The following is a 27,049-nucleotide window of genomic DNA, read 5'->3' as shown; positions in this document are numbered from 1 at the left end:
GCAGCAGGAGGGGGAGGGGTAGTTCTCCCTGTGCTCTGGCCAGGACTTGGTAGCCTGATCATGCCTGTCACTGGCCCCACTGTCTGTCTCTCCTGCCACACTGTGATTCTCTGAGGACAGGGGACTGTGCTTTGTACCCACTGTCGCCTGCACCAGCTATGTCCTCTGCCTGGGTCACCCTGCCCCTCTTCTTGACCCGGGTCCCACCAGCACCTCCTTCAAGACTCAGCTAAGATGTCAGTTCCTCCAGGAACCCTTCCCTGGCCTTTGTCCTGGGCAGAAGCCCCTCCTATGGGCCCACAAAACATCCTGGGCTCTTCCTAGGTGGTGAGGCCCCCAGGGCAGGGATCGTTGGTGTAGCTGAACAGGCCCACCCTGAGGATGCACAGACACTGTACATTCTGAGCCTGCGACACAGTGGTCCTCAAACTGCAGGAGACATTGAAGCCACCCATGGAGCTTTGTGAAAACGCAGCCTCCAAGATTCCCCCTTTCCCCGGAGACTCTGATCCAATAGGTCTGAGACAGAGCCCAGGAGCCTCCATGTGAGCTACTTCCCAGGCGAGTCTGAAGCAGCGGCCCGAGCATCCTAAGGCCCCCGAAGTGTGCCATCAGCCCTGCCCTCTGAAGTGGTTGGGCAAAATGACTATAATGAGGAATGACAATAAAAACCTCTGATGTCATTAAAAAGTCTACAAATAACAAATGCTGGAGAGGGTGTGGAGTAAAGGGAACGCTCCTGCACTCTTGGTGGGAATGTAAGTTGGTGCAGCCACTATGGAGAACAGTATGGAGGTTCCTCAGAAAACTAAAAATAGAATTACCATATGATCCAGCAATCCCACTCCTGGGCATATATCCAGACAAAACTATAATCCAAAAAGATACATGTACCCCTATGTTCATAGCAGCACTACTTCTGCCTGCGAGAGGTGGATTAGAGCCGGGCCTGGGAGATGGGGAGAACAAGGAAGAAAAGAGGAGGCTGGGCATCTTGCCCTCACCTGGGGAGAGGGACTGGAGTGGGCTGGGTGGGGGGTGGTCAGGAGGCTTGAGGGACATCTGTGTCATGTCAATTGTTTACAAAGCACTCATACCTGTTTCTCCTTTTTATCTTGATCTTTGGGAGAGTCATTTTCCCCAGTCTACAGATATCTGAAGCTCAGAGTCAGGTAGTGACTTGTCCAAGATCCCCTAGCTACAAGATGGCAGCATCTGGGCTTGATCTAGGGCTACTGTGAGGTGGAAGAACCACAGTCCATGTTAAATTATCTGGGTTTGGAGACTGCTGATTTTTTAGAGTCGAAATTCTGGCCTACAAACAGGGCTTGGAGGTTCCAGCCCTAGCTCTGCCGCTGAGCACGTGAGAGACAAGGGGAAGTGCCTCTCTGAGCCTCAGTTTCCTTACCTGCACAATGTGTCTGACAATACTTGTTCTTCTCTCACAGGGTCGAGGTGAACTTTGAAATCCTGTGAAAGTGATCTGAACAGCGGAGCAGTGGGTATATGGGAAAGTCGTCGCTGTTGTGGCGTTCCGCACAACTGCTGAAACTCAGATAGTTCCCTAAGGAGGGGGTGGGGTGCAGCTCCCATCAGGCCATGGGATATGTGGATAATCATCCTTCTGCATTTCTCCTTCCTCTGCTGCCCCTGGGAGGGGAAGCTGGACAGGCCTGGGCCCATGCTGCCTGGATGAGGCAGATGCCAGCGCTGGGTCTCTGGGAGTACCAACCCGCTCCGGGGAACTTACTTTACACAATACCAGTGGCAGCAGAGGTTGTTGGGGAGATGAGGTTTGGACCCTTCGGCTGGGAAGCACTGATGGCGTTCCCTGAGCCTCAAGTACACAGGGGCTGTTACTCTCAAGGGGACCCCAGGGGAGCTGCTCAAGACTAAGGAAGGAGCGGGGGTGTGAGGAGTCTTTCACTAAATATCACAGAAAGCATCTGCCTCAGTGCTCTTAGTTTGCATTTGGAGAAAGGAGGCTCGTAAAGGAAAGGGAAGGGAATCCAACCTGTCAATAGCAGAGCCGCTGACCACAGGTGTGCAGGTGTTAAGACGGGCACTGAACTAGGTGGCAGGAGTCTCAGGGTCGAGATCTGGATCTTATATTAACTGTGAGTGGCTCTGGACTCTCTTCCCCTCTCCGGCGCTTAGTTTCCTGGCCTGCAAAACTCCTATTAGGCTGGCATCTCGAAGTATCCTTCCAGCTCGGACCCTGTCATTCTAGTAGAGGAGTGACGGCACCCTAGGACGGGGTGCTGAAAATGTGAAAGGGAAAGTGTCGGGGTTTGTAGTCCACTGAACTTCTCTGGAGGTCTCCCCGCCTACGGATGCTTCCGTTGCCACGGCAACCAACCAGGCGGCTTGGTCCCCCGGCGTCCCGCTGAGGAAGCTGGGAAGAACCCTGACCTTACCAAGATGGCGGCGGCCACAGGGCAAGGGGCGGGGTTGAGCGCCGTCGGCCTGTCCGGACGTTTCCTCTCTTTCCGCTTTTTCATGCTAAAGGGGACCTTCCGTCAATACTTGTTCTCCTTCCTCGTTCTGGGAACCCCGGGAGGCAGGGAGGGAAGGGTTGCCTGTAGGGACCCAGGCAAATACCCAGTGCGGGAAGACGGGACTTCCGCGTCCCCCCGGAAGTGACGCGACAGTCGCGGCCGCCGACAGGTGGAACGGCAGGTGGGTTCAGGTGCCAGCCTGGCCCGGACCCGGCTGTGGTACTGACGCTTCCGGTGAGCGACAGAGGCGAGCTCCCAAGGGCCTGGAGACCCGTGGGGCGGGCTCTGGAATCTGAGGCCCCGCCCTGGCCTGGAGTCCCCCCCTGTACCTAGTAAGAATCACCTACCCACCCCCCACCCCGGGAACTACCCCCATCGTCCGGAGGGGAGTGGGAGGGCCCGACTCTCCCAGATCGCCGGGGTTGGGGTTGGCATTTAGGCACTGGTTCCCTAAGCTCTAAGCTCTTTTCTTTCCCGGATCCAGTTCCCCATTCCCCTGCCGAGCTGGGCAGTTAGCCAGCACACTGAAACTCTCGGAACCATGTTTGCAGACTTGGATTATGACATCGAGGAGGATAAACTGTGAGTATGTTGTTACCCCAAGTCCCACTAGTGCAGGAGCCCCAGGTCTCTCGGGTGCCTGGACTTACCAGTTCCACAGACCCTTGCTTCTCAGCAGAAGATTAGGTCTCGTACTGTAGCAGAAATGAATTCTGCCCTTCCAGGAGCTCACCATCTGTAGGGGGCTGTGGACACATTGATGGATAAATACAGTTCAGGGCCATAAGGGTGCTAATGGAGAGTGACCTGGCTACACGAGGAGAACCGAGCAGGCCAAGCAGTGCCTTTTCTGGGGTGTTCAGGAAAGGCTTCATAGAGGAGGTGACAGTTGAGCCACATTTTGAAGGATGAACAGGAATATCATAAACATACTTTCCTCCCCAGCGTAGATGATCAGTGGGGCAGATTTTCAAAAATTAAGTTAGTTTCTTTAATAGAATATATACTCCCGCAGAGCAGGGACTGGGTCCAATGCCTTTCTGTGTCCTCAGCACTTAGTATGGTGCTCAGCATCAATAGGTTGTTAGCAAATGTTTATCAAGTGAATAAGAGAATAAATGAGAATATTTACCACAAAACATAAATAAGTGCTAATGTACAGTGAAAACTGAGAGGTAATTGAGTACAGCAATTGACAGATGGGTGATGGATAGCTTAACAGGAGAAGGCTTCCTGGAGGAGGTGGCTGTTATGTTCCATATGTGCCTGAGAAGGTGACAAGGATAGAGTCTGACTCAAATCTTAGAGAGAGAATGAAGGAAAGGGAAGGGGGACCTATTTTTACGGAGTGCCTGCTCTGGGCTGGGGTGGTACTTAAGTGCCTTCCATGTACTTTCTTCCAAGAACTTTGGTCAAGTGGCCATTTTTAATCCATACCATTTTATGGATGAGGAAACTGAGATGCAGAGAGGGTGACTTACTTACCCAAGTCCCACAGCTGATAAATGGCTGCATTGGGATTTGAGCCCCCATCAGCATGGCTCCAAGAGCTCTGTGACGTTCCAGCACAAAATGCTCTTTTGGGCCAAGTGAGAAAGAGAAAAGGCTGTGCAGCACTTGGAGGCTCTTGGGAGTTTTAGAAGGTCTGTCTGTCCCCGTCCCCTCCAGTCATCCTTTCTCCAGGGGACTCAGCTGCACGTGCTTCTCTCTCCAGCGGAATCCCTACCGTACCTGGGAAGGTGACCTTGCAGAAGGATGCTCAGAACCTGATTGGGATCAGCATTGGAGGAGGAGCCCAGTACTGTCCCTGCCTGTATATTGTCCAGGTATTGAGTGCTTTGGAGGTGGAAGGGAGGTGCTGGAGGGGGCGAGCCACCTCCCTACTTGGGCGTGACAAAGGTTCATTTCTCCCCTCTGCACAGCTGACTCCTCATTCTCTTCAGAGGGGCTTCCCCGAACACCCACTGTCAGTAGGTCCGCCCTTGTTTTCCTCTATCATTTCAGTCTGTTCTTTTCCGTCTCAGCACTTATCACCATCTGTACTCATGGATTTGCTCATTAGTTCTGTATCTAACTTCTTTTCCAGACTCTTTGCACTATGAGGTCAGGATCCCAGTTTGCTTTTTCACTGCAGTCAGCACCTTGTACAATGCCTGGCAAATAGCGGACCTTCAATAAAAATGTCATCAGTGAATCAATAAAATCATCAGCCTTTGGTACTAACACAAGTGCAGCATAATGGAAAGACTAAGACTATGAAATAATAATGGCCTGAGTCCAAGTGCAAGCTTCCCTGCTTATTAACTAGTTACTTAAGCTCTCTGGGCCTCAGTTTCCTCACCTGGAAAATGGGGATATAAAATATGTAGATCTGGGCATCTGGGTTGTTGTGAAGATTAAACAAAATGACATCACACAATGTCCGGCCCTTAAGCAGCACTCCCTCGATAGCAGCTGCGATTATTTTTATGACAGTTCACTTTCCCAGATGATCTGCCAGTGATACTGAACAATTCTGTGGTCCTTATAAGAAGGGCTGCCCTGGTGATATTCTGTCAGCTGTGACGCAGGAATGGGGACAGGCCTCGTTTATTATGTGGCTGGTCAGAGTCAGTGATCTTTCTGTAGCCTTGGAAGGAAGCTTGCCCCCCTCAGACATAAACTTGACCTGGATTCCAGCTATGTTTTAACCTTCTCAACTAGGTAGCCATTGGTGGCAGATGGGAAACTGCAGTTTCTCTGAGGATCTTGAAAAGAGTCACTCCTAAGGCCTAGAAGATGGAGATTCCCTGGATCTGGTCTTGCCTGCTTAGGGTGTGGCCTTTACGAGCGCTTTGGCTTCCTCTGGCCCAGGAGGTGTTAGGGAGGCCTCCCCCAGGCCTGGCCTCCTTGCCATCTCCCTGCTCAGCCTCCCCTGCCACCTCCCCCTCACCACCTGTGGGGGGCCAGGTTTGTTCTTAATATGAACTGTGATTATAAAATAATAGAATTGATTTTTTTCAAAAGTCAATTTTATTTTTAATCAAAGGCTCTCTGACTTGCTTTGAACAAGTCAAGAGTACTAAAAGGCTAGTGTCAAATAAGCAATGCCCTCTGCTCGCCGCCTTCTCACCGCCCTTCCCCCACCCCAATCCCGGAAGCAACGCCGCTTCCCACCCTTTTAGCTGTTGATTCAGGTATGAGGTCCCATTTTTCTCAGTAAGATGCTTAGCCTGTTAGTTTTTGGTCTATTGCTTATAAACATCTGTCAGCTTCTCTCAGTCCAGGAGCTAAAAATTTAGCTTTCTTCCAAAACCTATCTATCTATCTTCCCAACATAGTTATCGTGTCAATTTTGGTTAAATCAGTATCAGTACAACAGATATTATGTTCGGGAAATATTTTCTGAGGGCCTGGCCAGGCTCTTTCGTAGCCACTAGAGATAAGAAAGCAAGAAAACGGAGACCCTGCCCTCAGAGAGCTCGGAGCATAGTAACATGCTGTTTTTTTGTCTTTCTTTTTAAATGGCATAGTGTTTGCATATGACCTCTGCACATCCTCCCGTATAGTTTATTATTATTATTATTTTTAAAATAAATTTATTTACTTATTTATTTTTAGCTCTGTTTGGTCTTCGCTGCTGCACACAGGCTTTCTCTAGTTGCAGCGAGCGGGGGCTACTCTTCCTTGTGGTGCACGGGCCTCTCATTGCGGTGACTTCTCTTGTTGCGGAGCACGGGCTCTAGGCGCGCCAGCTTCAGTAGTTGTGGCACGTGGGCTCAGTAGTTGTGGCACACGGGCTTTGTTGCTCTGCAGCATGTGGGCTCTTCCCGGACCAGGGCTCGAACCCTTGTGCCCTGCATTGGCAGGGGGATTCTTAACCACTGCGCCACGAGGGAAGCCCTCGTGTGGTTTTATAGGTGAGCAGACCCAGGCTCCTGGCCCAGGTCCCTAGCCGGCTGAGTGGTAGAGGCCAAGTTAGAAAGCAGATCTGACAGGCTGCAAAGCATCCGCGTGCTCTCCTGCTGTACCAGATGGCACTGCCTGAAGACTCTAGAAATGCTGGTCCCTGCCCGCCCCCCCCGCCCCCGCCCACCTTAATCCCTGCGGCTGCTTCGGGGGGCCCAGAGGCTTCATTGCAGATTGTCTGCCAAAACCCGCAACGGTCTGGGAAACTTCTGCTGCTGAAGCTCCAGCAGGATGTGGGCAGGGAGGCCAGTGGCTGGCGCTGAGGTGGTGGCGTTCCATGTCCTCCGTGTTCCCTAGAGAAGGGGTCGTGGAGGGTTGTGTCGGTGGGGAGGGAGCCTGGAGTTGAGTCTGTCCCCCTACTTTCTGCCTTGCCTTCCACCCACCTACGGATGTTTCCAGAGGTCTGTTTCCTGGCCTGCCGGCACTTTCCAGCAAAGACTAGCTCTCTTTCATCAACCCCCTGTGCAGGCCCTTGGATCCCCGCTGTTGCATCTTCCGGAAATGGCTGTATATCTTTTATTGTTGTGATCTCCTTTACCATTCTTTTTCAAATAATTGTGATGTTTTTATTGTGATTCTAGAAGGTAGCAGAAAGAAACATTTGTCTTAATTATTTCATTTTTTTCTTATAATATTAACGTATATGAAACATCATGAAATATTCTTTCTACGTGCTTTGCATAGAAAACTTGGAAACTAAAGATAAGTTATAGGGGAGACAGCTAATAATTTTGGCGTCTCTCCTGGTGGTTTTTGCCTGATGTGACTTTTGTATTCTTGGGTCCGTCTCTGCATACACTTGTGTAGCCTGCTCGCCCCTCGCCCTGAGCGTCCCCCATACATCTGTCCTTTAACAGACACATTCAGCTGCACTCAGCCAGTGAGTGCAGACCCTGTGTTAGGGGTCATCTTGGGAGAAGGGGCTCACACGTGTGGCGGGGCCCTTGCTCCTTGGAGACAGAGATGAAGTGCAGGAACTGATAAGTGGTGCGTTGAGGCTCTGAGTCAGCTCAGTGCAGTGTTGTTGGAAAAAAATCTCAAGAAATGGCTTGGGAGGAGCAAACACTCCTGTGGTCGTGTAAGGTTTTGTGTATTTGATACCAGAAGAGGAAAGTCTCATCAGTCGCATTTACCTCCAGTCCCCCTTCCCCTCCCCCAAGAATGTGGGTCACTCGTTTCTGGCTGTTAGGGTGCTGTCTCCCCTTGCCCTTCTCCAGCACCACTTAAGGGATAGAGGGCAGAGACCAGGATGGAGCCGGGTGCCGGTTGGAGTGGAGGGAATGACTGTCCCCCACCAGGTTTCTTCCCAGCTTTCCTTTTCTCCCCCACCCGCCCCCCCTTATGCACCCACAGGTGTTTGACAACACCCCAGCCGCGCTGGACGGCACCGTGGCAGCTGGCGATGAGATCACCGGGGTCAATGGCAGGTCAATCAAAGGAAAAACTAAGGTGGAGGTGGCCAAGATGATTCAGGAGGTGAAGGTAAGGGCTGCTGTGGGACCTGCAGCCTGCCAGAGGGCCTGGAAGGGGGGACCGGCCCTTTCACAGCTCCCTTCTCAGTGCAGCAGGGTCTGGGTCACATCCTGGCTCCGTGTTCATTCAGTAGATACTATTTATGGTCCAGGACTTGTGCTGAGCCTTGGTGAGAGAGTGGGCACCAGGACTGAAAGGTCCCCGTCCTCGAGCTCCCAGGGGAGCTGTCAGACGGAATCACTCCTCAGGGCGGGCCAGTGTGTCCCCAGTCAGGGCTGGAGCCGAAGCTGGAAGTCTGAGGTGAAGCTCCCTGGGGCAGTAGACATCCAGTAAATGTCCACTGGGCCATGCTGGGCCCAGGAAGTTGTAAGAGGGAAAGAGGGGCCCCTCCCTACAACCCCCGTCCCTGTAGGAACTTTCAGTCCCCTGGGCCCTGGGGCAGCTCCTGGTCCAGCGGATGGTCTCCTGTTCTGCAGACCACACTGCACTCTGCCTGTTCCCGGCTTCCCCCTCCCTGCCCCCGCTGCTCCAGGCCAAGGCCTCTCCCCACAGGGCCCCTCTCTCCCTGAGTGGCAGGGAGCATTCTGGCCAGTCCTGGAAGCATGCAGCCCTTTTGTCATTTCCTAGAGATTTTTGCTGCTAGTAGCTCTTGGGAAACCAAAACAGTGAAGGAGGTGCAAAGCCACAGGATGACTTAAAAGTCTGAGAGTCAAGCGTCCCAGCTGTGTGTTGAGCTTGGCCGAGAGTTTGAGCTCCCTCACCCCATCCATCCAAACCTCTCCTCACCTCCCATCCGTCCTCCGTGTCCTCTGTACCGTGTTTCATTCTGGTACAGAAGTGGGGTGCATGTGCCCCCTCTGGATCCCCTCCCTCATCCCTACTCAGCAGAACCCTCCTCGTCCTCCCAGGCCTGTGTCGCGCCAGCCCCTCACGTTGCCCACGAGAACAGCTTTCGGTGTGTGAGCACAGCCTTGCCATTGCGCAGGGACTCCGCAGCTCCCACGTCTGGGTGCCACGCAGAGATACGGCCCCTACTTTACTGGTGCCCAGAGCGGGGGGAAGGATTTGCTCGTGGTCGCACAGCTGGACCAGAGCCCAGGTCTGACTGCTGCCGCAGCGCTCCTTCCTTTCCCCACAGCTGCTCTCCACACACTGTGCTGCAGCCCGAGAGCCTTTTGCATCTACGCCTGATTCACTGCACGGGGTCACTTAGGAGGCAATCTTGAAATCCTGTGCATTTTGCATTTGAATGGATTCTGTCCCAAGTTCAGAGGTCTTAGGATTTCGAGAACGAGAGAGAGTGACGTGGTCAGGGGAGGCTTCTCAGGAGGAGCGCCACCTCTCTTCCAGTCACTAGACTGCAATTCATGTAATTTCCCTGAATTGCATCGGCCTCCCTTGCTGGCCTCAGGCCCTTGGGGGCTGGGGCTGCCCCTGCACCTGCTTCCTCCATCCCCGCACCAGGCACAGAGAATGTGCTGGGACAGTTTGTGGAGCGAATGGAGGGAGGATGGGGATGGTTTAGAGCGCGGGAGAAGATCCTCTGCGTGTCAGGAAGAATGATGTCGCAGAGCTTTGGAGTGTGGCCGTGGCATGGGGGTGGCAGGGGCACAGGACATCAGAGATCGCCAGGCTGCGAGCTCAGTGTCAACAGGGACCTTGTCTGCCCCTGTCCCTGCTGATTCTCCAGGGCCTGGCGGGTGGTGAGAGAAGGAGGGACCTCAGGATTTTTTCATGACCACAAACTCCAGTGAAAACAGGCCTCTCCCGGGAAGGGGCTTGGGGTCCGGGGGACTCCGTCACCACTCTGCTCGTCCTGCTTTTCCAGGGGGAGGTGACTATCCACTACAACAAGCTGCAGGCGGACCCCAAGCAGGGCATGTCCCTGGACATTGGTAAGCTGAGCTGGGGCAGTGGCGTCCAGTGGCCCCATAAGCCCCTGTCCTGCCTTCTGACGACCATGCATCAGCACTCACATGGATGTGGTCTCTGACTCTTCTGACCAAGCCGATGCAAAGGGCCTGGGAGGACCCAGGGGTGCTCCCCCTGCAGCTGGTCCCAGGAGCCTGTCCCTGGTTCCTCCCTGCCCTGTGTTTTGCCCCCCTTCCCCCAGCCGCCTCCTCGAGGACCTTGCTGCCCTAGGGCTGTCCTTCGTAGGGCAGCCCTCCAGCTCAGCAGGCCCAGGCCCTCGCCCTTCTGGAAGGGAGGGCAGCCCAGCCCTGGCCTGGCATCTCATGCCCACTTGCATGCCCCTCCTCAGCCCTGGCCCCATCTACGCACCTGCTCCCAGAAAGGCTCAGGGTCTGAACTGGACCTCAGCTTTGGGGCAGAAGCCAGCCCTTCTGCCCATAGCATGCCCTGGGACATGTCGCCTCCTGCTAGGGGTTCTGGGCCTTGGTTCTGTGGAAGCTTCAAGGCTCAAGAGCTGGACAGAAGCTTCAGGGTCCTCTGGGCCAGACACTTCATTCCAGATCAAGGCCCGAGATCCAGAGAGACGCTGTGTCCCTGGGTGAAGGCACACCCAGATCTCCTGGCTCTGGGGTCCAGCACCCTTTTCCTACACCCTTGGGCCACAGCCTCCTCCTGGTTTTTAAGGAAAGAGGCTAAGGGCAGATCAAGTCTGTCCTGGAGGTTCTTCCTCTAAAACCCTCTGGTCCCATCCTAGTCCCCTTCCAGGGACCGAGTATGTGACCACATATCATCCTAGTCCCCTTCCAGGGACCGAGTATGTGACCACATGTGCAGCAACCGAGTCTGGGGCCTGAGGCCAGTTGTCACTGATGGTGCCTCTGCTCCCGGAAGTGGAGGAGAGGCGGAGGAGAGGTTCTCCGCGGTCGGCCTGTCAGCTGGTATCAAGCCTGGGCAGCTCTGGGCTCTCAGTGGTAGCCAGTAGCCACTTTGAGTGCCAGGCCCTTGGTTAAGTGCTTTACATATTTACCCTTCCAGGCTCCCAGCGCCTCCCTCAGGTAGAGAGTGAACAGGGCGGGGGCCCAGAACCCCTCACTGGGACCCTCCCTACTTCACAGTCACGCACACACCAAACCCCGGTTCAGCCCCTTCTGCCCCTAGTGTCGCTCCCAGTGAGTCGCGATGGGGCGGGGATGGCCTGGGGGCCCAGACTCTACCTCACTGAGTCCCTTTCTCACCTGGTCCCAGTGTTGAAGAAGGTGAAGCATCGGCTGGTTGAGAACATGAGTTCGGGGACCGCAGATGCCCTGGGCCTGAGCCGGGCCATCCTGTGCAATGGTGAGTCCCCTCCTTCCACCCCCTGACCCTCGGTCCCAGGGGACTCAGGCCCAGGCCTCAGGGGCGGGGGCACCATGGCTGCCCACCAGGCTGCGTCCTTGGAGGCCTCTCCCGCTCCCAGAGCATTCACAGTAGTCAGCGTAGGCATCTTACAGCCAGTGTCTTCCATTCCCCAGCAAGGGTTCACAGGCCCAGGTCACAGATGAGACAAATTCATGGTGGGGAGGTGCCTCCCTCCAGCTCCCCAAGCTGGTGCCTTCGCCACTGCCCCCAGCTGCTCTCACGCAGCCAAGGCCTCCCCCCACCGCCCCACGCCAGCCCAGTTCCACCCTGTGCCCTCTTGTCACCCCAGCATGCACTGCGCTGCTCCCACACTGCCCGCTCTGCCCCACCTCTCTCCAGGAGGTGGCGCTGCTGCCCGCATCCCAGGGCTGGAGGTGGCTGCCCGCCTAGGGCTGGGGGAAAACCGCGTACACGCACATGCGCGCGCGCGCGCACACACACACACACAAACACACACACGCGCTCTCTCCCCAGGGGGCCAGCGAAGCACTCGGTCCTGCTCCTGCTGTCACCAGCCTGAGTTTATAAATAGCAGCAGCTCTGCTGTGTACGTGCGGGGACAGATATAAATACCTGCGTACATTGTAGGCTCAGCTGGGCGCACTGGGCTTTATTGGCGGGGATGCAGGGGAGGGGGGTCTGAGCTTGTTCCAAATGGGGTACAAAAGTGGCGGCTGCTATTTCCAGCTTCTTGGTGTCTATAAATCCCTGTTACTGTAGTTACCATGCGTTGGGATGAAATTAGAACTGGTTGTTGTGTTTTTCCCCCCAGACCTTGCAATTTCCCGAGCCTTAAATAGGGTTTCTAAAATTGAAGCTGTCATGATGTCCCATGACCCAGCTAAAAACAACAGCATGGCGCTTACGTGGCTCCTTCCCTGCCAGGCTGGCCAGGGGCCAAGGCTCTGGGGAGCCAGGGCCTGGAGGCCAGCCCAGTGGCCGAAGCCTCCTGAAGACCTCCGAGGCGCTCCCTTCCAGCCCCCAGAGCCCGGGCCTTCCTCCCTGACAGCCCAACACACAGCCGCCTTCTCTGCCCAGAGAAAGGCCCAGGCCCGGCTTCTGCTACTCCCCTTCTCTCCTGCCACTCTGAAAACCCTGGCCCAGGTCAGCACAGGAGCCTGGGGGTCAGAGGGCACCCCAGCCTGCACAGCCCTCGCTGTGTGCCTTTAGGCAAGTTGCTTTACCTCTCTGTCCCTCGATTTTCTCTATAAGATGAGCAAAGTAGTCTCTGCCTCCAAGGCTCATGTGGAAGGACTGAGCTGCGGGGAGGGCACTCAGTAAGGCCAGGCCCCGTCTAGGAGGTGCCGGGCAAGGAAGCCACCGACATGGGCCCTGCCCTGCATTTGCTGCCGGTGCCCCCGGTGGGGAGTTGGGGGTGGACCTCAGCCCTGTTGGAGTGGAGGAGGGTGCCACTCGCTGCTGGTGGGAGTCCCACCCACCCCGATCTGGAATGCGGCCCCCTCCCTGGCAATCCACGTGCTCTCGTTTTGAGCCCTTGAGGTGAGGCAACTGCCCCTGCCCCTCAGCTTACAGCCCTTACTGCCCCTGCCCGTCGTGGCCTGGCCACTGTCGCTGCTGGACTATAAGCCTTGAGGGCACAACTCAGATTTCATTCACCACGGTCATTCCTGGGCCTGACGGGGTCCGGCGCACAGCAGGTGCTCAGTAAACTACCTGTGAAGCCAGCGAAGATGATCACCAGGGCCCGCTCCCGTGCAAGGTCCTCCTCGAAGCCCTCGCTGAGTTTCTCTCCCCTCCCCGATTGCTCTCGCCTCTGAGCTGGCCGGTGGAGGGGGGGGGGGCTGCCTTGGAGCCTACCTTAGAGTTATTGTCGAGGCGTCCTGTCTCTGCTGCTTGTCTCTGACTGCCTTGCTCCTCGGCCATCAGCAGGGAGTTGTTAGAAGTCCCAGGGCCTTGACTGCCAGCCATGGGCCTGCCTTCTGCCGGCCATGGGGAGCCACCCGCGGGCTTGGCCTTGGGAACGGCCCAACTGGTTTTCACTCTTGATTTCCGGAAGTACCCGCATCCTCTTCACCTTTCTGCCCCTTTGCTGTGTCCCAGCCTGCTGGGGTGGCGCTTATCTCAGGAGCATCCTGAGGGCTGCCCTGCCTACCTCCACTTGTCTGGGTGTGCCAGGCTCTCTGCAAAACACCAGTGAGCCCAGCTGACCCTGAGGTGCCAAGTCCCCCTCCCTGGGACCACGTCCTGTGCTGCTCCTCTGGGGGCGACCTTGCCCCTCCCAAGCCTGGCTCAGGTGACCTGTGGGTCTCTCCCCTGACCCTGTGGCTCTCTGATCCCCACAGATGGGCTTGTCAAGAGGCTTGAGGAGCTGGAGCGGACCGCCGAGCTGTATAAAGGTGGGCAGGCGCACCCTCCGGCTGGCAGCCCCATGGTGGGTGGGTATCCCAGTCTGGAAAGTGCCTGGCACTGGCTCTGCCCTGGGGTGGAGCTCTGGAGCCCTGCTCTAAGGATGATGGCAGTGGGGGCAGAGTGCGAGCCTGTGCAATTCTAGGACCATGGCCATTAAATATTCTTAAGGAAAAAAATCTTAAGACATACTTCTTTTTTTTTAAATAAATTTATTTTTGGCTGTGTTGGGTCTTCGTTGCTGCTCGCAGGCTTTCTCTAGTTGCAGCGAGCGGGGGCTACTCTTTGTTGCGGTGCGCGGGCTTGTCACCGTGGCTTCTCTTGTTGTGGAGCACAGGCTCTAGGCTTGCGGGCTTCAGTAGTTGTAGCACGCGGGCTCAGTAGTTGTGGCTCGTGGGCTCTAGAGCACAGGCTCAGTAGTTGTGGCGCACGGGCTCAGTTGCTCCTCAGCATGTGGGATCTTCCCAGACCAGGGCTTGAACCCGTGTCCCCTGCATTGGCAGGCGGATTCTTAACCACTGTGCCACCAGGGAAGCCCAAGACATACTTTTTCTGATTGTAAAAGTAATACATGCCCATAAAAATCAAATAATGGCACATGTAAACCTAGCGAGAAGAGTCTGAAACCCAGGAACAGTGAGGGCCTCGTGGTGGGGTGGGGTGGGCGTTTGGAGGCCGTGTCCTCGGCCAGTGTGGTCCCCACCATGTGCCCCCAGCCCCTTGGTTGGGTCTCTCCCACAGGGATGACAGAACACACCAAGAACCTCCTACGGGCCTTTTATGAGCTGTCGCAGACGCACCGGGGTAAGGATGCCCCAAACCTGCTGCGTGACCCTGGAAAAACCCTTGTTACCCTCTGGGCTCAGCACCTCCCCTACACCCATACAGTGAGGGTGCGGCCAAGCTCCTCCCTGGGGCCTTTCTCGTGCCCATGCTCAGGCAGACACCGCAGCATCTGACCTCGGGCCAGGTTTGGGCTGGGCACTGTCTAGATGCTGGGGTGTAGCAATAATGGGGCCAGCGGGGAGCATGTAGACCAGCTAGTCTTTTTTTTTTTGGCCGCACCGCACGGCTTGTGGGATCTTAGTTCCCCGGCCGGGGATTGAACCTGGGCCCCCTGCAGTGGAAGCGCAGAGTCCCAGCCACTAGACCACTAGGGAAGTCCCCTAGACCAGCTTGTCTTGTGTGGGGCACAGTTACTCCTCCGGGCCCTGTCCCATCTATCTGTACTGCCACTTACAATGTACGAGGCCCTTCCTTATTCGTGATCTCGTTTCCTACAAGTTTGTTATTAGTTGGGCAGGGCAGCTACAGTTAACCCCGTTTTGCAGTTGGGAAAACAAAGCCCAGATAGAAAAAGTGGTCGTGCAGCTCCTTAGGGGCGGAGTTGACCTAAGGCCCAGATTCCCAGACTAGTAGTCTGCCCCCAGACAACTTCCCCTCCTTCAACCTTGACCCAGCCTTCTGCACCGTCTGGTCGCTGTGGGGAGTGAGGGCCGGCTCCCTTGGAGGTAGGCCCAGCTTCCTCAAGGTGTAGACTCGGGTGTCTGCCCCGGAGTCTGCGTTCCTTGGGGGTGTAGGTCCGACTCCCTTGGGGGTATAGATTCACCTTTCTTGAGGTGTAGACCATCTCCCTTGGGACGTGGACCTCGGGCAGACCTTGGCCTCCAGCCTGCCACACCCCCCGCCTTGCTTCTCCCCAACAAATCCCTGGCTTCTCCGTTAAGGGGTCAAGTAGGGGCAGCCTTCAGGACAAACTTGTCACGCAGCCTTTGGGGACGTGTTCTCCGTGATTGGGGTGCGGGAGCCCCAGCCAGCTGCGAGCGAGGCTTTCGTGAAGTTCGCCGACGCCCACCGCAGCATTGAGAAGTTCGGCATCCGGCTGCTGAAGACCATCAAGCCGGTGGGTCCCGTGGAGCGTGTGTGTGTCAGCACGCGATGGGGGAGGGGCGGTGTGGCGAGCGGAAGGGGTCCCGTTCTGGACTCGGAGCACCGGGGGGCCGGCTCTGGCTTGGTGTCCTACACAGCTGACCATGCGTGAGGCACTCCTCCTCCGCGGCCTCAGCATCGACCTCCAGGCTCTTTTCTGGCCTTGGCTCCACCGGAGTTACAGCTTGCCCGTGACCTGGTCTGTCTTCTTGTCCTTGAAACGGACAAGGCTGTCTAGGAGCCTTTGGCTGTGACATCTGAGTCCACTAGAAGCATTGACACATCAGTGCCATTCCTTGCCACCCTGGCCAGCCTGACCCCTCTGCCCGTGGGGGCTTAAGCGTCCGCCCCATCCTCCCCTTCCAGATGCTGACGGACCTGAACACGTACCTCAACAAAGCCATCCCAGACACTCGCCTCACCATCAAGAAGTACCTGGACGTGAAGTTTGAGTACCTGGTAAGTGGTCTCCAGCCTCTGCGGGGGTGTGGGCCTGGCCTGCTGGGGTCAGAGCCCACCTGGAGATTTGCCCCCCCTCGGTCGGCTACACGGTGGCCAGCAGGGCAGGGCCAGAGCCTCGGTCACATCTGATTGAGGAGGTGGGACCAGGGGCCTAGGAGGTGCTGGGGAATCAGGCAGCAGCCTAGGCCCTGCTTCAGCTGTTCAGAGGAGCCCCTGGGAGCCTGGGGTGGGTAGAGCCCTCACTCTGGAGCACTCTGACCCCATGGGAATCCTTTTGGTCACTTTTAACAATGGATTAGACTAGGTTAGTGGTTATAAAGTGGGTACCAAGGGATGTCAATGAGTTTTATGTTCAAATAATAATTCTGTGGTGAAAGGAGGTGAGGGAAAATACTCCATCAAAGAGGCCAAGGTCCTTTGCTTGAGGACTTGTCAGAGCCTTTGGTAGACCCAGATGTACCAAGGGTCTTCAGGGGCCTTCCCAAGCTCTTTGGACCATGGAGCCTTTTTCCCCAGAGCACCTCTTGGGACTTGAGTGTGGTAAATGCTGGGCTGCCTCTCAGGCCCTTTCCGCCCTCCTAGATGAGTGCCCTGTCCTGAGCCTCCCGAGCAAGGCCAGTCTGACTGAGGGGCCCGCCTCTCCCTGACACGTCTCGGCTCATCCCAGCTGAGGGTGCACAGGGCCCATGAGGCCTGGCACACCGGCTCCTCTGGGTGGCCGAGGGGTACAGCGTGGCATGGGAGGAACTGGGGACATCAGGGTGGGCACCCAGGTGGTGCAGCCCCTCTGACAACCTGGCCTCACCTGTCCCACAGTCGTACTGCTTGAAGGTGAAGGAGATGGACGACGAGGAATACAGCTGCATTGTGAGTGCCACGGGGGGAGGGGGCGTGGCTGTGCTATTGGAAAGGCTCGGGGTGCACCAAGAACGGGCTGGGTCTGCCAGGGGTACCAGGCGGGCCAGGCCAACCCAGGAGAGGCCCGGGGGTTTGGCCAGGCTCTTGTTTCTGGAGATTTGGGGTGATCCCCCCACCCCTGGCCCCTCCGGGCCTCGGAGTGCTGGCCAGCTTGCTGTGGGACACTCCCAGTGCCTGCTCCCAGACCAGCTGCCCCCCAGACTTTTTGGGGCTCTTGCAGGGAAAAACTGACTTTCCTCACTCCTGAGAGGTGGTGTTTTACTTCTTTTTAATTTTTTTTTATAGATTTCTAAAATTTTTTAATTCTTTTTTTTTTTATGTATTAATTTTTGGCCGTGTTGGGTCTTTGTTGCTATGCGCGGGCTTTCTCTAGTTGCAGCGAGCGGGGCTACTCTCCATTGCTTCTCATGACGGTGGTTTCTCTTGTTGCAGAGCACGGGCTCTAGGCACATGGGCTTCAGTAGTTGTGGCGTGTGGGCTCATTAGTTGTGGCTCGTGGGCTCTAGAGCGCAGGCTCAGTAGTTGTGGCTCATGGGCTTAGTTGCTCCGCGGCATGTGGGATCCTCCTGGACCAGGGCTCATACCCGTGTCCCTTGCATTGGCCGGCGGATTCTTAACCACTGCGCCTTCAGGGAAGCCCATTTTTAATATTTTTGGTATCAGGGTCCATCTAGAACTAAATATTCATTTATTTAATATGGCAAGGGTTTGGGTTTTAGGTTGTTTTTTTCAACAAAGCTATCACTAAGCGCTTCTAGCAGTCCTGGCGCCTCAGAAATGGGGAGCCATGGTAGCTTTGAAGAGTGCCGTGCCGTGCAGGGGTGTGAACCCGTGGGTCGGCTCTGCAGCCTCCCTGCCCCCACCCCCCTCTGCTCCAGAGCAGGCTCCCCACCCCGCCCAGGGTCCCTGACGTGCTTCCCCTGCCCCAGGCTCTAGGGGAGCCCCTGTACCGCGTGAGCACAGGCAACTACGAGTACCGCCTGATCCTGCGCTGCCGCCAGGAGGCCCGCGCTCGCTTCTCCCAGATGCGCAAGGACGTGCTGGAGAAGATGGAGCTGCTGGACCAGAAACATGGTGAGGGGTGTGAGCTGTGGGCAGGCGCCCGGCCCACGGGCCACACCCTGCCTCGGGCAACCCCTACACCATCCTCTCCCCATTTCACAGCTGGGAAAACTGTGGCCCAGAGAGGTACAGTACTTACCTGAGCTCCCAGGGCCAGCGCATGGCAGAGCTCTGAGTCAGACCCAAGATGGGAGCTTCCCGGAGCCTGGCCTGGGTGGGACTGGCCGTGCCCCGTGGACTCCTTGGGGTGTAGTCCACCATCCCCCCACCCTGGCAGGCCTCCTCCACTGCCTGACTGGGAGCTGGGAGGCGGCCTGGGGCACGAGGGGTCAGTGAGGTGCATGATGGGATGCCCAGGAGGGCAGGGAGGGTCTTCTCCACGCGCAGGCAGCCCTGGCCCACTGGAGCCCGTCTGCCCGCCCTCCTGCCCCAGTCCAGGACATCGTGTTCCAGCTGCAACGCTTTGTGTCCACCATGTCCAAGTACTACAACGACTGCTACTCAGTGCTGCGTGACGCCGACGTCTTCCCCATCGAGGTGGACCTGGCCCACACCACGCTGGCCTACGGCTTCAGCCAGGATGAGTTCACTGACGGCGAGGATGAGGGGGAGGAAGACGAGGAGGACACAGCAGCCGGGGAGCCGTCCAGGGATGCACGAGGGGCTGCCGGGCCCCTGGACAAGGACGGAAGCTGGTGTGACTCCTGAGTGCCCCCTTGGGGTGCGGATCTGGGGGGTAGGGCGAGTGGGAGGACGGCAGCATGGGAGTGGGGGCAGGGCTGCCGCACAACAGGGTGGCGCATAAAGGCCTGCTGGCTTGGGGCGCCTGCCTCCCTGCTCCTCTGTCCCAGCACAGCGAACCCCAGCACCCGCCCAGGAAAGGCACCGGGCCGTGGCCTGGGACCTGGACGCTGGCCCCTCCACCTTCCCTCCCCACCTCCCCGGCCAGCTGGAGAGCTTGGTCTCTGGACCTGCCATAGGAAGGAGAAAGAGGGCAGAAAGGAAGAGGGGCTGGAGGTGGCGGGGAGTCCAGGAGCCGTTCCTTGTGGGCACCTCCACTGGCCCCCGGGAGACCTGCCAGGAGGGGGCGCGGGTGGACCGCCGAGCTTGGGACCAGGGTTTCACGCGCACCCTCACCTTGCCCTAGGCTGGCCCCGCCCCAGTCCACACTCACCTCGGCGGCCTTGACTTGTTTTATTCCCTCGCTCAGCCACTTCCCTGGGGAGGGGCTGGGCGCTGGGTCTGTACTGAATAAACACACACCCAGATGGAGCCGGGCTCTTTGCAGTGGCCTCAGACCCTCTCTCCCCTCGACGTCCCCCTCTTCTGCCCCCTGATCACCAAGGCAGGGCAGCAAGGTTTACTGACATTCGCTTTATAGCACTGACTCCTCACAGCAATTCTGTGGATTAGCACACTGTCCCCATTTACAGATGGGAAACAGGTTCAGAAGAGGCTTGCCCAGGGCCACATGGTGTGCAGGGACAGAGTGGGATCTGGACTCGGATCCATGAAATTCAGAAGACTGCACTTTTCCCCCTGCCTCCCAGGCTTTCTGCTCTGTGGAGCCTCTTACGTCCTCCCTCGTCTTTGATCCTTCAGTGCTTCTGGCCATGAACTCAACCTTTATCTGGGGAAGGGCAGGGCAGATACTAGGTCAGGAGGACCCAAGGCCCCAAACTGGGGAGAGTGTTAAGGGTGCCCCGGCCATTCCAGGTCGCCTGTTCTGCCAGGGCCAAGGGGAGAAGCCCAGTGGGTGGTACCACGCTAGTATCCCAGGTGTCCAGCTTCACCTGGACAGTCCCAGTGCACACCTGTGGTCCTAGTGTAATTATTAATAGTGGCCCTTTTCAATCTCAAAGTGTCCCTGTTTGAACAATGAAATATGTGCTCGTCCTGAGAATGGGAGGGGTGCAAGAGGGTGTGAGAGGTGGGCAGGGTCCACAATGGCCGGGGCGGGGGGTCCTGGGCAGAGACCTGAATGGGATCCTCAGGCAGGATTGGGAGTGTGGAGAGAGGGATGGGCTGTCACCACGTAGATCCCCTAGAACTGTCAGACTATACCAGCTCCCTGAAGGGGCAGCCAGTGTGGAGGCCAAAGGCACAGACTGGAACCAACAGCCTAGGTTCCAGTCATAGCTTCTGTGACCCTGAGCTACCTCCTCACTTCCTGTGCCTCAGTTTCCCTATCTGAGTGTGGCTAATGAGGGTACCTACCTTGGGTCCTTACTGAGGATTAGATGAGTTAACATTTGTGAAGGGCTAAGCACGGTGCCTGGCACAGTCAGTGCTCTGTGGGATTTGTTAAAATAAGATGTAGTCACTGTTGTAGTGGCTCAGGGGAAAGCACAGACACGGTGTAAGCTGGCCGGGCATCTGCAGGGGCTCCCCACACCTTCCTGGGGCATGGATGGAAATGAGACTAGTGGGGAGGGGGTCACCAGTGGAATGGGCTCCCCTGAGGAGTACGGATGAATGGAGTCAGGGTCTGCGGTGGGAAGGCTGCTTCCTCCACTGGGCCCGGGTCACCAAGCTGGTGATTTGGAGGGAGGGCGGCAAGGAAAGGGGTGTCTAGTTTGTGGGAAGAGAATGAATACTTAAACAGATCCCTAAACCTTCCAGCCAGGGTGAGACCTGGAGCTCCCTGCACTTGACTCAAAGTGCCATTGAGGAGCTACCCCTGGGACTCCACTGGCGGGCGGGGGAGCAGATGCCAGGGTCCGCAGTGGCGTCCGTAGGGACACGTGTCCAGAGCAAAGGTCCCAGGACACCCGAGTTTATCCCCTAGAGAGAGGAGACCCAGAGCCGGGCTGGAGGAGGGTCCCTCTTAGGAAGGTGAGGGGGCAGGGCAGGTGCCGGTCCCCCCTCCGCCACCCCCCTGCTGTCCACAGGATGGAGTCATAGAGTCAGGTGCTCTCCACCTCCAGTGTGCGAGAGGAGCCCGGGGCTCAGGGCCAGGATCCAGCCCCAGCCCGCCACTCGGACCTGCGCCCTTTCTCTGCTCTGGGCTGCTCCAGCGGCAGGTGCTGCCAGCAAGGGCTTCAGTGTACAGCTCCGAGCAGCGGGGCTGGAGCTGGGACACTTTCCCCTGCCGTCCTCCACCTCTGCCACTTCCTCCCCAACACCCACGGGGTGGGGGGGTCGGAGGGCCCCAGGGGAGCCTCTCAGACTCCCTGCTACCCCATCCCCCAGGTAGCAGCCAGAGGCGCAGGAACAGAAGCTCTTTCAGCTCAGCTTTATGGACTTAAGATCGACACAGGCCCACACCCTGCCGTGCCAGGGCCAGTGGGCAGATGAGGGGGGCAGCTCCCTGCATGGACCCTGGCGGTGACCACCGGAGCAGCCTCCCGTGTGCCAGGCCCTGTGGGGACAGCCGGGGCTCTGAGAGGGGAAGCCCCATTCCTGAAGTCCCTGGCCACCCCACCTAGTGCCCCCGCGCTACACAGACTCGGAGTCTAGCCCCGGCTCTGCCTCCATCTCGGGTTCCGAGGGCCCAGTCCCTGGGCTCGGCACCGCCAGGGCTTCGAGGCCACCGGGCTCCTCGGCGCTGGTAGGCAGGGGCTCAGAGTCCACTTCGGCCTCAGCATCCTCCGTGTCGCTGGCCCCGCCCTTGGTGCCTGGGCTGGGCGTGGCGTCCTGAGAGCGGCGCAGGCAACACTTGGTGGCGACAGCCATGAAGACCCCGGCCAGGGCCACCTCAGAGCCTGCCAGGTAGAAGATGATCTCGTAGTTCTTCAGCGCGTCCACCAGGCGGCCTGCGGGGAGGGCGGATGGGGAGGTGAGGGCCTGTGGGGGAGCCCACCCTTCACACCCACACCGTCAGATAAGGGCAGTGCTCTTGGTGGAGCTCACGGGTCACACACACACACGCACGCACGCACGCACGCACGCACGCGCACACACACACGCACGCCCCAGTCTTTGTTCCCATTTCACAGATGCAAAAATCCATGAGGGTTCTGCCATTTGAGATCTTGAAACTGTCACTTCACCTCCCTGGACCTCAATTTCTTAAGTGATATGGGGCCTTTGGTGAGGCAGCACTTCACAGTTTACAAGGGACCTCCTGTCCTCGGGATTCCAGCCCCACATGTACCCTGGGACTTGCCCAGCTGGGGGTATTTGACCCGGGAGTGGGGAGAGCACTGGGCTTAGCCCTGCTCTCCTGGGGGCCCCCAACTCTTGTCCTTTCCACTTAACCTCCTTGGTCTTCAGGAGCCTGGCTCAGCTCTCCCCGCAACCCCCAGGCCTCCCCCCCTCCCAGGAGGCCCCGTGTACCCAGGACTGAACTATCATTAGCATGGGGGCTGGGACAGGGCTTGTAGAACTCTTGTTTCCTTCTGTGTATTTTCCAAGTTTTCTATCACAGGTACATGTTACTTTCATACTCGGCAAAATCTTTTAATTACAAGTATTTCCCCTAAAGTGTGGTTCCTCAGTGGGCTCCCCCCTCTCTCGGAGGCATCCTTGTGGCTGTCCACACCAGGCTGTGACCTCTCAGTCTGTATCTCTGAGGCCTTGGGGAGGTTCCCTGGAGTCCTCCAAGCCAGCTGCCCGCCTGAGCCCCTCTGAGCAGTACCCCAAACTTGCCTTCCTGACCCCTGCCCAGCCAGCCAGTCCCGCCCCTTCCACACACAGCCCTGTGGTGTCCCTCACCTTCTTCTCACCCCACGTGCCTTCTCTGCCTATTAGATCCACCCCAGGGTCACCCAAGAAAATGGAAGATGGGTCCCTGAGCCTCTGGCTGGTTTTATAGCTTTTGGTGGTTGGGTTTGGGGGCTGCTCACACAGGGGTTCAGGTTCAGTGCAATTCCCACTGCACTGAAGTGGAAATTCAAGGTCAGGTGAGGTGACAAAGCTTGACGGCACTCAGCTAGCCCAGCCCTGGAAGAATGGGCAGCTCACCTCATCTCGGGTGCAGCCTGGGCCCTAGCAAAGGTGGCCCCCATCTTTGCTCCATCCTACAGCCTGACCTCAGCTCTCTCCTGCTCACAGGCAGGCTTCCTGCTGTTTCAGGGATAACCTGACAACCCAGCAAGACCCTAGTGTCCCCCACCCCCACCTTTCTGATCCTAGCTCCTGCCTTGCTTGTATAGGAACAGTGTCCCTCAAACACTCCCTGTGCCCTCTCCTGGGGGGTCCTGCCCTGCCCCGTGAGACCGCCTTTATGCCAGCCCCTGCAGGAAGCCTTCCCCTGCCACCGTGTCATGAGGATTTCCTATGATGTGTAGAGCACCCAGCAGGCGCTGTGCACGGTGGGAGCCTCCCGTGCCCGCCTCTCTGTGAGCGTAATGAGCCCTCCCACTCTCTCCTGGTCCCCCAAGGACTCTCCCTACTCCAGTCACCCTTAGAGGCTGGGGACACTAAAGCACTCAGATACAGTGTTTCAAAGGTATGGGCACTGAGCACTGGGCAGGGCCCCGCTCTGATTCTGGGACTGCAACCTGTACTGGGCCTCTGGTGGTACCGCCTGGAGGGGAGGGAGGCTAACTGGCCATGGTAAGGGGAGTCTACCCCACCGGGCTGTCTCTCCCCCCTCCCCACCCACCATGGGTCCCTTCCCCTCTCTCATCCCTGGACGTTCCATCTGGGATAGGGAGGGGCTTCCCTTGGGCTTAGGGGCACTAGGCCGCGTCACCCTCTCCTCCTGTGGCGCGCACCGGCAGAGGGCGGTCCGATGAGCACAGCCACAGCCTCGAGGAGTAGCACGAGGCCCAGCGCACTGGGGAATCGGGCCGCACCCACAGCCGCCATGAGCACCTCGAACTGCAGGGCGCCCACCATGCCGTAGGAGAGGCCGAAGGCGACGCAGAAGGAGACAAGGGCGCCGTAGGTGCGCGCGCGCGCGCTGCTCAGGTCCGTGAGCCCGTTGGCCATCAGGGCCAGGCTGAAGAGGTAGGCGACATGCGGCCGCAGGCGCGCCAGGCCGGCCAGGGCGCCGCACGCCGGCCGCGCCACGATGTCTACGAAGCCCACGATGGAGAGCAGGAAGGCAGCCTCGGAGTCAGGCACGCCCGCGTCCTTGGCGTAGTTCACCAACAGGATGGCGGGCACGAAGAGCCCGAGCGCCATCAGGAACTTGGTGACGGCGTACACCGCGAAGGCGCGGTCGGTGCACACGGTCACGTCCAGCAGGCGCCGGCGGGTCCGGCCACCAGAGGGCGCCTCGCGCAAGCGCAGTCCCGCACTGTCCGCCTCCGCCTCCCCGGGAGCGTCGCCCGCGCTGTTCCTGCGCGGCCGCGGCCCGGGTGGCGGCCGCATGACGGCGCCGCACGCGCAGCAATGCAGCAGGAGGCCGCCGAGCAGCAGGAAGCCGCCGCGCCAGCCGAAGTGCTCGAGCAGCTGCTGGCCGAGCGGCGACAGCGCCGACAGGAACACGGGGCTGCCGGCCGCCGCCAGCCCGTTGGCCAGAGGCCGCCGCCGCTCGAAATACAACCCCAGCATGATGAGCGACGGCTGGAAGTTGAGGGCCAGGCCCAGGCCTGTGGGCGAGGCGGTGCTGTGGCGGGCTCATCGGACCGCCACAGGCCCCGGCGGGAGGGAGGGGCGAGGTCCCGACAGGGTGTGCAGACCCTGGGGTGGGGGGTGGGAACGGGGCCGAAGGATGAGGACCGCCCCTCGTGGGGAAACTGAGGACAGGAGGTCTTGCAGCAAGGGCTGCTGACCCCCACCTGCACCCCGACCCCCACGAGGAGGAGAGCAGTGGGCGCCCTCACCTGTGAGCACCCCAGCTGTCAGGTATAGCTCCAGGAGGCGCGTGGCAAAGGATGCTAGGACCATGCCGGCCGAGGCCAACAGTCCACCCACCAGCATCACCGGGCGACAGCCAAAGCGGGTCACGAGGATGCTAGACACCGGGCCTGTGGGCAGGGCGGGATCACCAATCAGGCTGGACCCCTCTGTGGCAGACACTCCAGGCTTTGTACCTCCCAGCCTTGAAAGACGGCTTGAAGGAATGAGGCCACCCCCGGTTCAGAGAGGGCAGTGTTGTGGCCAAGGTCACTAGCTTGGCTGGGACAGACCAAAGAGAGCCATATGGGGGGATGCAGGGGAGGAGCCTCTATACTGGTCCCCAGCCCTCCTGAGAACACGGAACATAAAGCAGAAGGGGCGGACCCCATTCGCTTTATTACCTTCACAGCTGGAATCACAGCTTGAGCCGCCTTCCTCCCCAGGCTTCCCCCATCCCTCTCCTCCACCCCTCCACGCTGCCTGGCCAGGATATCTCCAGCATCTCCCCCACTCCACAGGTGGTTAGAGCTTTGGGACTGGGAATCTTAATTAGATCTTAGTTTTCCCACCTGTAACATAGGCGGGTGTGGGTCTTTTGACAGAAATGGAGGGGCCCTTCCAGGTGGCCAAGCTTGACAGGTCAGCCACCTGGGTGCGGGCTCCACCTCTGGCCGCTGCCACCCTCCTGCCCTCTGCTCCCCTCTCCGGTGCTAATGTTTCCACAGGAAGGAAGGGGTTTCCATGCCCACCCCGAGGGGCCTGGGGGAAGATGCTCAAGGGGTCGGGTGTCTCCTGGTCCCTGATCCCGATTCTCAGTCCTGGGCCTGGGGGAGGGGGGAGGGATCCGCGAGGGGGCGCTGACCTGTCCCGTAGAGCATGGCGAGCATGATGGAGGATACCCAGGCCGTGTCGCTGTAGCCCGCGCCGAAGTCGCGCATAAGCGCGCGGAAGAAGACGCTCACGGCCTTGGGGAAGCCATAGGCGAAACCGGTGACCACGAAGCAGGCGCCCAGCACGGCCCAGCCCCAGCCGCCGTCTGGGGGGCCAGGGCCCCGCCGGGGGCCTCTAGTGCCCATCGTCACCGCCTCTGCTGGAGGAGAGGGGACAAGAGGAAGCGGCGAGGGTCTGTAGCCCAGACAAGAAAGGGGGATGGAGACCCCGATGTGGGAAAACTGAGGCACAGGGCTACCCACGGGAGCCCTGCTCGGGGAATGGAGCCAGGAGGGGAAACCGAGGTAGGACCTCACCCCGAATCTCCCCTCCTCCAAGGGGCGTGAAGGATGAGGGGTGGGTAATAGAGTCGTTCCCACCTGAGTCTTAACTTCAGGAAGACTCCCTCTGGAGGATACTCCTTGCCCCTCAGGACCTAGTAGTGTCAGGAGAGGGGGTTTGGATGAGTGGGAAAGCCGACAGCCAGTGTGTGACCGGAGGCATGTGTGGGCACCGGCAATGTCCCCAGGGTGTACATGTGAGGGTCTCAGGGCAACGGAACAAACAAGTGTGGGGTGGAGGGGGAGACAAGTGCCGGTGGCAAAATGGGTGGAGTTCGTTTTCCTCCTTGGCCTTGATTTTTGGTACCTGATTTTTCTCAGTGATCAGGAATGTCTATTGTCATTTAGAAAATTATGAAAGGAAAACCAAAACATGTTGTAACAATGTTAGCCTCGTCCCAGAAGCCAAGGAAGCTGAGTTCCAATTCATCCCAGCTTAGCCATGGATTTGCTCCGTGACTTGGGCAGCTCCCCTCCCCTTGCTGAGCCTCAGTTTTCCCACCTGTAAGGTGGGTGACTGAACACCCCAGACCAGCTGGGGATCTTGGTGTGGGGAGGGTCAGATCTCTGGCTCCACTGGACAGATGCAGACCTTTGAGAGGGCACTGGGAGAGAGACCCTCTGCCCTCCAAACCCTTAGCAGCCCCCAACACCTCCACATTTCCAGAGCTCCACCCAGGGGTTCACACAGCACCCCTATTGCCCCCATAACAGACCAGGAGGGGGGCCTCACAGGCAGGATAGACCAGCCCACAGCTGGAGCCTCCCTCCCTCCTGCAACTCCTCTGCGCTGGGGTCTCCCGCCTGGCCTTGGGCAATGCCAAGGGCCCCATGGGACTCTGCCCCTGCCCCACCAGGACCAAGTTCTGGCTTGGTCACCACAGCTGCAGCCACCTGAGGACCAGGACAAGAGGTGGTCCCTGACAGCCGTCGCTGCACACTTACCTGAGCCGTCCCGTGGGTTTGGGTGTCCAGCCTCGCATCTCCTGAGGCCTGCAGGGAGGGGCCGCCCCACTGGCTCCCCTGTGAAAGCCTAGCCCGATGGGGGCCGCAGCTGAAGACTCCCAGGCTTTCCGCAGA

General features: G+C 58.2%; 2 protein-coding genes across 6 annotated transcripts; one reads left to right on the top strand and one right to left on the bottom strand.

The window, feature by feature from the left end:
* The first annotated feature begins 2,432 nt into the window (after positions 1 to 2,432).
* On the top strand, positions 2,433 to 19,483 carry PICK1 (protein interacting with PRKCA 1). Of its 5 annotated transcripts, none has more exons than XM_079936560.1 (13): positions 2,433 to 2,679; positions 2,983 to 3,080; positions 4,213 to 4,324; positions 7,800 to 7,928; positions 9,748 to 9,814; positions 11,076 to 11,165; positions 13,532 to 13,585; positions 14,337 to 14,399; positions 15,365 to 15,498; positions 15,891 to 15,983; positions 16,803 to 16,853; positions 17,834 to 17,978; positions 18,400 to 19,483. In XM_079936560.1, exons 2-13 carry the CDS (start codon positions 3,040 to 3,042, stop codon positions 18,672 to 18,674), a joined length of 1,254 nt encoding a protein of 417 aa, XP_079792686.1. In that variant the 5' UTR covers positions 2,433 to 2,679; positions 2,983 to 3,039; the 3' UTR covers positions 18,675 to 19,483. The 5 variants fall into 5 exon arrangements, with proteins under 5 accessions (XP_079792686.1, XP_079792687.1, XP_079792685.1 ...); XM_079936561.1 differs by having other exon boundaries at positions 2,433 to 2,732; XM_079936559.1 differs by having other exon boundaries at positions 2,433 to 2,830.
* A 1,502-nt stretch (positions 19,484 to 20,985) lies between these two features.
* Positions 20,986 to 25,932, bottom strand: SLC16A8 (solute carrier family 16 member 8). The gene is made up of 4 exons (XM_079937741.1): positions 25,561 to 25,932; positions 24,683 to 24,826; positions 23,627 to 24,448; positions 20,986 to 21,721 (listed from the first exon to the last, which is right to left on the bottom strand). The coding sequence occupies exons 1-4, from the start codon at positions 25,772 to 25,774 to the stop codon at positions 21,405 to 21,407; spliced, it is 1,497 nt and encodes a 498-aa protein (XP_079793867.1). The 5' UTR covers positions 25,775 to 25,932; the 3' UTR covers positions 20,986 to 21,404.
* Positions 25,933 to 27,049: the final 1,117 nt, after the last annotated feature.

The sequence above is a fragment of the Stenella coeruleoalba genome, assembly GCF_951394435.1.
Source record: "Stenella coeruleoalba genome assembly, chromosome: 11".
Taxonomy (NCBI): Eukaryota; Metazoa; Chordata; class Mammalia; order Artiodactyla; family Delphinidae; genus Stenella; species Stenella coeruleoalba.
Note: the sequence above shows the minus strand (reverse complement) of the source record. Positions and strands in the feature narration are given on the sequence as shown.